The sequence below is a fragment of the Macrobrachium rosenbergii genome, chromosome 53 (assembly GCF_040412425.1).
Source record: "Macrobrachium rosenbergii isolate ZJJX-2024 chromosome 53, ASM4041242v1, whole genome shotgun sequence".
NCBI lineage: Eukaryota > Metazoa > Arthropoda > Malacostraca > Decapoda > Palaemonidae > Macrobrachium > Macrobrachium rosenbergii.
In genome coordinates, this window is record NC_089793.1 from 11,907,824 (window position 1) to 11,916,200 (window position 8,377).

Consider the following 8,377-nt stretch of genomic DNA (forward strand, 5'->3'; position numbering starts at 1 on the left):
CCTTGTTTTGAAGAAAATAATAATAGGCAAACTGTGCGAGAGGTAAAAGCCGGAAAATGAAAACCCAAAATACAACTTTATAATGTAAAAAAAAACGTTGGCATCGACACGAAAACAGCCAAGAACCATTGCAGCATGACTCGCTTTCAAAGTGAGGCACAGTGCCAAAATCTTCACCCCGACTGAGGTGCCACAACTTTCACTCCAAAAACAAACCACGGGACCCGGGCGATTCATACTGGGTCACCACAACAAACTTACGCACGCACGAACACGTGTGGCTTTTAGTTCAATTTGTATGATGCTACCGAGGGTCCCATCTCATTCTATGGAGAGAGAGAGAGAGAGAGAGAGAGAGAGAGGAGAATCAGGGAGTGTTTTAGTAATAAATGACACAAAGTTGAAAATAAGAAAAGTAAATAGATAAAAAAGAAAACTAAAGTTTTCTCAGACAAATATATTCACAAGAAGAGAGAGAGAGAGAGAGAGAGAGAGAGAGAGAGAGAGAGAGAGAGACGATACAATCATGTGTTGCAGTATTAAATGCCATCGATGTTGAAAATAAGAAAAGTAAATAGTTAAAATGATCAAAGACAAAAGTTTTCTCAAACAAATGTATTACTTCACCAGAGAGAGAGAGAGAGAGAGAGAGAGAGAGAGAGAGCATATTTATAACCACACCAACATAAGCCTTTACATTATTCAGCACGTGGTTCGGACCCAGTTCCTTAAGCTAAAGGGTCTACCAAAACCAGTCTAAAACGTACATTTAGATGCCATCCTGTCACATAATATGAAGAACCTAAATGGAAGAGAAGAATCTTGAAAGAGAGAGAGAGAGAGAGAGAGAGAGAGAGAGAGAGAGAGAGAGAGAGAGAGAGAATCATGGATGACTGATAAGGAAATATTCTGTCAAACTGAGGCTGTACGGACTCTATAAAAAATTAGATAATTAATTATTAATATAGGCGTCTTCAGAGATCAAATGAAACTTGTATGTATGTATGTATGTTGAAGTATATATATATATATATGTATATATATATATATATGTATGTATACATGCATGCACCAAACTGCCTATATATAATATATATATATATATATATATATATATATATATATATATATATATATATATATATATATATATATATATATATATGTATAGCATCATTAGAGTTAATAATTTTGTTTTATATAGTTTCATGGGCAATTTTAATTTACAAGGTAGAGAACTTACGTTATTTCACGTAGGGCCGCCCAAGAAAAACGCTCTAATTGCCGAATATACCTATATTTTTGCAGAATAAATGGATGAATATGAAATTTAGGCAACAAAACTAATTAATGGCGTACTTCAACCATTATGCACTTAATACAGTGAAAAAAGGGAGTTATAGTAATTGGACAGCAAGATAGAGAGATCCAGAAAATATGAGAGATGCAGTACAACGATCTAAAGACGAACCTGGTAAAAACACGCACGATTACAATAAGAAGCAATATTTAGAGGTTTGACTGCAAGACGTATGAAAGGAAGCGGGAACAGACGTGAAAGGCAAAATGCTAAAAAGTGGGTGCAGCTAGGGGCCACAGGAACGCTGCAAACACCCTCCAGTATTGTCCACAGTGAACCCCACGCGGCACCACACTATTAAGGGACATTTCGTCAGGGTCAGAAAACGTTCTAAAAACCTGAATTTAGATTAACCCAAATAACTGTCTTAAATATCAATCTCTCTGTCATAAAGACTGATGCACAACAAGTGTGACCTGACATTGTGCATGACTTGGTATTAATCTCAACCCTACTGCAATGGGTCAGGTGAATCTAAACTAAGGGAAATACACAAATCATATCGCATTAAAAATTAATCCTTATTCTTCAAGGAAGATCCGCGGCATGCTGTTCTTGCACGGTTATTGCTGGCATTTGCAATGGATAGCCCCTAATATATTTTTCACATGTTTACTGTTGGCATTTGCAATGGGTGGCTTTTAATGTATTTTTCTGTACATTATTTCAGTTTTTGTTTTAGTTGTTGGAGTGGTGGTTATATCTTTAGACTTTAGAGACTTAGCAAAAGTGTGAATCACTGCATCTGAGCTATCAAGTGGTAGCTCATCCTACTTTTTGTGGTTTTCCGATGTAGACAAGTGTTAGAAATCTTGAGGGAAGTGGCACAGCATTCTTCCAAGACAAAATCTGTTAAAATGGGATACATGGCAAGTGTGACACGTCCCTGGATTTGTTGTTGGTTTCATTACGGTAAAAAAAAAAAGCAGCCAAGTGAAATATTTCCCCTTGGAAAGAATTAAGGAGACGAAAGAAAATCCCTAATTGAACAAAACGAAGAGAAATCCTAAGCTACTAATGTGTCAGCAATTCTCTAGTTTCCTAGAGGCTACTAGTGATACACGGGTATATAACCATACTAGTTTTACTTTCACTGTACAGCTATAAATTACATTTTCTTAATATACCCCGGAAAGATATTAGCGACAAAATTAACAGACATTAGAAAAGGACAACACACAGAGCACATCAAATTGCATCAACGTCTGCTTGACTTTCTTCACTTCATTGACAAACATAGCAATCAAATTAGAACGCCTTTATTGGCCACTCCAAACTACACACATCGGTTTTCATATCCGGTTGAATTCTCAACGAGGCAGAATCTCCTTGTATCAGTTAGCTAACGCTATTTTATCATCATTCAAGGTCACACTTACATAATGATCCTTCTTTCGTATCGAAGGGACCGAAATTGGCAAAAGTTTGCCAGATTTTGTGGTTGGCACATCTAAAGACAGTCGCAGTTTTGTTAATTCTAGTTTAAGACGATTTTTTTATAAGCACTGTGCTACTCGGTCATCCAGAACTACTTTCAAAACCCAAAACATTTTGTTGGTTTAAAAAGGAATTCAACTAAAAAAAAAAAAATTAACATCCCCTTACACTAAAAAAAATAGATTCTTGACGTTATTCCTACAATTTTCTTTAAGTTACAGCAGCTTCGTACCTTATAAATCTTAAATTCAGAGGACAAGAACTCTAAATACCACAAGAGATTTATATACCAAACAAAAGATCGAAAACAATACCTACTACCGACATTCTTCCGGAAAAATCGAGCGAAAAAAAAAAAGAAATACAATACCTGCCGGACCTGCAGTAAAAAAGGCGACTCTGTTCCCAACAACGAACACGCGAGTTTTCTCATGGTCCAATGACACACGTGTTCGTCTCTGATGAGAGGATTCCCAGTTTCTCATTAACCTTCGAGTCGCTTGAAGCAGGCCAAACCGAAAATTGCAAGCACAAAAAGAACAATTCGTCCCCCAAGCACAGCGTACCCGAAGCACTGCAGAGATGTCGCCGAAGCATCATGATTCAGATTCAACACTCGAATTTTCTTCGCTGGTGTTTTAGTCTAAAAGCGTCTTGTTTTGGCAGCAATTCATTGCACCGAGGCGTTTGCAAAAACGCTATTGTTACGATGACTTTATTATTATTATTATTATTATTATTACCATCTACCCTTCCGGTTTTCTGAAAGTATTTGGGGACATTCAAACTACTTGTAGAGGGTGTCAGGCTTTTTTTGTTTGTTGGTCACCCATCCAATTATTGACTAAACCCAAAAACTGCCAGCTTCGCTGATGAAGAAAAGCTATAGCGAACACACTAATACTACACCTCTCTTTATTTCTAGTCTTGACACCACATACAACCAGTACTTAGCCTTAACTGTCGAGAAATTTTAATTTTTTCGCAAAATTCCTATGCACGATTTCTCCGAGCCTTTCACATTCAACGATGACGTCTTATTCCCAGTAGACATTCATTAAAACAATAACCGAAAACAAGGATACAAATTTCCAAATTTTTCTCTAACGAATTTTTTTCTTCCTTTAAATAACCAATTAATTTAAAAACATATCAAATTTAAATCAGCAGTTTCAAAACAAATAAAAAAAACAAGCGTGTGCTAAGTATTCCGGCTCACATTTACATCACGCTATGCTTAAATTTCCCTAAAAGATATTTTAACCAATCTCACGGAGGAATACTTTGGCATTCAACATGTTTCTCTCAGTGATGTCTATTTACGACAGCTTCAATTAGAACCCCAGTTACGAGGTATGACAGTACTTACCTTAAAATTTAATTTCCAAAGCACAGACCACACGGGAAAAAAATTATACCAATTTTGATTTGTTCCTAGCTAGTGGGAAAGACGCCAAGAGTCTATTCCATTTGGTAATGAAATAATATTTCTTACTTCAGCAAATGCTACGAGATTACAATGAACCGCAAATGGTGAGAAGTTGGGCTACAAATAACCCCAAATGGTGAGAAGTTCTGTAGAAGTATCTAACCTCTTTCTAATAAAATTGTAAAATATAAGAACTTGAATAAATTGTATTCGCATCTCCTGATAATGAACGAAAGAAACAAATGCCTGAAATGTGGCGCATAAAAAGGACGACCTTCAAGCACAGGATTCCTTACATCTCAAGAACGAAGTTTAAAATAATACTTGCAGACAAAAGAATGGGGAAAAAAGCAATGATTTATATGAACTTAAGAGCACGGAAACGTTTTCATTCCTTTTTTTTTAGAAAAAGGGGCCAGGGTCTTTCTCCAAACACAACACACACACACACACACACACACAAATATCCCCTTCTGAGTCTAAAAGATGCTTGGCTGGTTTGATGAGGCTGAACCTGTGCCACCAGGGCTCTTGCCTAAAGGTGGCATAAGTGGAGTAAAGTGTTAAAGGAGATAAGAGACCTGGTGTGGACCTTTGAACTCATTCAGTTACCCAAGATATCTGAAAGATAAAATTACCTTTAATTTACCCTTAGCCAGACCAACCGAGACATCTGAAAGATCAATTTGTCTGCAACTACCATCTAAAAATGGTGACAACAAGTCATCTTCATCAGCAGTTACATGATTATTTTTATAGGAATATGAGTTACAACAATGCAGATATACCAACTGATACCCTGAACTCTGAACTTCTGGAAGTAACTGGGAATCAGAAATTACACAGTGATTATACAGACTTCTAAACTTTACACCCATCACTTTTTCAGCTGCTGCAAAGATTCTTGTGTGTTTATCGAACAGGAGTGAAACTTAACATGATTTACCGAGTGCAAAATACGACAAACATTACTGGGTGCAACTTCTATCTCAGGCTCCTAATAAGTGACACATGAGTTCTTCCTTGATTCAAATGTGATAAAAATGACAAGTTCCTCTTATAATTCTACATTAAACAGTTAGTTTTATTTAAATACCACGATGTTTACATCAACTTAATCATGACCCTATTTATAGATAATAAGTCAAGATGCCATACAAGATGACCAACTAAATTTAACACTTATTTCATTTTATTCATTAGAAAAAGGTATAAGCGTTTCCATATTTTATAATGTACTATCTCATTTCCCCAAAAAATCCATCTTGCAGTCATTATATAGTGCCATTTACACATGCAATTCTTGGCAATTTAAATCAACAATAGACTTAAAAATAACTGCTGTACATTCTCACCTTCACTCTACACACACACACACACAAACAAAAAGAAATACTATCACTGCATATTCTATAAAATTGCATATTTCTTCTAGTTCTAAATCAGAATTCCCTCAACTTCCCCCAAATATCTAGAGCTTTTATGCTAATTCATCCATTGGAGCTCCATACACAAACAAACTGAAATGAAAGAATCCTTACACTCAAAACAATGCCATGCCTAAATCAAAAGTGTGGAATAATTTTTGCCAACATATTTATCACCCTCTGTTCTGGATGTCATCCATGAGAAGCTCAGGAGTCTCACAATTTCTCAGCTGACTTACAATATCTTACTCATGTGACAGTAAAATGTCAGTGCCATTCAATTTAGAATTCCCATGAATTTCTGTTTTGCTTCAGAATATATACAGTAAGATCCAGATGAGTTTCTCATTCAGTGTTTTGTACTGTTGTTATGGCTTCCTACCTTAAGAGTTGATGTAATTAATGCCACATGCTTCCCACCTTTTCTTCTGCCATCATTGGAATATTGTTCTACTATCTGAATGTAAATGGCATCCCAGCACTTATTTTCTTAAAACAAAATCACTCAAAGTAGTAATTTCCTTTTTCCATTCATTCCTTCAGTCATCATTAATTCTCTACTTGGACATGCCTCACACACTTCATACATTACTCATTTTACAGACCACCAGCAGCCATGTTTTGTCTGAATACCAGTTCCTCAAAAATTAGTATTTTCATAAGGTCTTAATCTAAGTAAAATTAAAAAGTGTATAACCATAATAAATTAGTAAACTGCACTTCATTTTAGTACTCCTATTAACTATCATACTTTCAAAACATCTTTTTGCAATGTTTCATGCAATCTAATGCAATAACAAAAGACATTAAAGTAGCTGGAATCCAGTATACAGTACATACTGAATACTATAAATAGCCTGATCGAGTAAAGCGTCTCCTCATTTGCCATAAGTCTCACCTCTTAACAATGGTGATGAGTAACTAACTCATTTACAAAAATGAATGTTGTAATACATGTTGGACTGCTGGTCCTGAAAACTTGCTTATTGTAACAAGAGCTCCTATCATCTGGCAGGACATATGTAAAAAAAATGTTGTATTACATGTTTCTTAAGTTTGTAATTCCAGAAATGCCTAACTATTACCTGTTCAAGATGGGTTAACCGAGTATGGATTCACAAGAAAACTAAACGGGAATTATATTCTCATCAATTATATACTACTATAATGGTATGTTCCAATACCACAACTGCCTCTTCACCACATACAATTTCCTGAAGTTGACTGATAATTATAGACTAACAGTAAAGGAACATAAGCTGCCATGAAACAATGCATTATGCATAGCTTAAAGAAACCCAGTTCAAACACACAAATGTTTACAAAAGGCTATTCCAATAGATATCTAAAAGTCATTCCCTAGATAAGACAGATAAGTACTAAACAAAGGTTAAGCTTGCATCTACACAACTGTCCTGACAAGTACATTAATATTTATATCTCTTTTTATTATAGGGTGGACTGATTTCACATTCAGAACGCTTTTTTTTAACAATTTACTTTATAAATACCAAGAAAAAATCAAATTAATTTGGAGTGCAAAATAATAGGTTTGGAACAAGGAAATAAAATGTTATGACCATGTTATGACAAATTCAATACAGTACTTATAAATCTTTAATTCCTGAATGTTTATAATTAAAACTTTACCATTTTTTGTAATCAAATGTTTTTCAAAATTCCAAGCCAAAACCTTCTGAATTTAAAAGGATGTATGGTTGTAACCTTTGTATTAAATATACATTTCAGTAATTATATCCTTCAAATTTCTGAAAGCCTGAACTTGAAATCTATGAAGGCGTTGCATTTTACATATTTTATGACCATAAATATGAAGGATTTTCAAACTGAAGTTCAAAATTTAGAAGCTGAAAGGATTTAAGCAAGCTATTAAAGTACTGCATGTCACGCCACTATCAGGGCATTTCAATTTAATTTTCTAGTCCTATTATTCTGTGTTTAGTTTATTGTTTAGCTCTTCTTTAAAATCATAGAATACTGTGTATCCATATCTAAAACATTTCCAAATTTGAGTAAATCTACCCTGTAATAAAGAAGATATACCTGGAGCACGTTATTGTACATGCCAGGACAATAGCAAATCCCGTAAATGAATACTGGCAATAGCCTACGGCTCTAACCAGGTCACCAAACACGCGAAATTCCCAACATAAGGAGTTGGTTTCAATCCAACTATGTTTGCAATTGTGCGGTTTCGACAACAAAGTGGCCTAGACATGGGTATATTTTTAGTATAGTGCGATTATGGGTATACTTCGGCAAGCCAACAGTCAATACACGTCGTAATCACTTACGCTGTATGTGCTAAAACACAGATAATAAGTACCATAAATTGTTTCTATCGTAAGTCTTTAGTTTTTTATGATAATTTGGTCAATGGAAGCAAAAAACTGTCAAAGAAATAATATGATCGGTAGCCTACTCCTATGTTAGTAATCTTTAATCCAGGCCTACCGATTACTGTATACATTCGTAATACAATGCATACTAACCTGATTGACAGAAGGCACTGCCTGATTGTCCCATATCCCAGTTGGGACGTTATGTCGTTTGAAATAGCGATAATAGAAGCACAAAGATAACCTGCCAAATTGCACCGATGGCGTTTCGTTTGTCTATCGGGTTGAATTAAAGACATTAGACCCACTACATTGAGTATGAATGGAACTCCTTTAGCATAGTTACATCGGAGATGCCATACAA

The 8,377-nt window shown here is 35.3% G+C and overlaps 1 protein-coding gene across 3 annotated transcripts in view; it reads right to left on the minus strand.

The window, feature by feature from the left end:
- neur (E3 ubiquitin-protein ligase neur) overlaps positions 1-8,308 on the minus strand; it is a 293,962-nt gene extending 285,654 nt beyond the window's left edge. For 2 of the 3 annotated variants that reach the window (XM_067096670.1, XM_067096671.1), the window contains exon 1: positions 8,167-8,304. Coding sequence is in view for 1 of the 3 variants with exons in the window: in XM_067096672.1 (XP_066952773.1) it covers positions 8,167-8,200 (34 nt within the window). In the remaining 2 variants the exon portion in view is untranslated. Of the gene's footprint in view, positions 1-8,166 lie in introns of all 3 variants that reach the window. The other variant, XM_067096672.1, reaches the window with a different exon arrangement.
- Between the last annotated feature and the right edge of the window lie 69 nt (positions 8,309-8,377).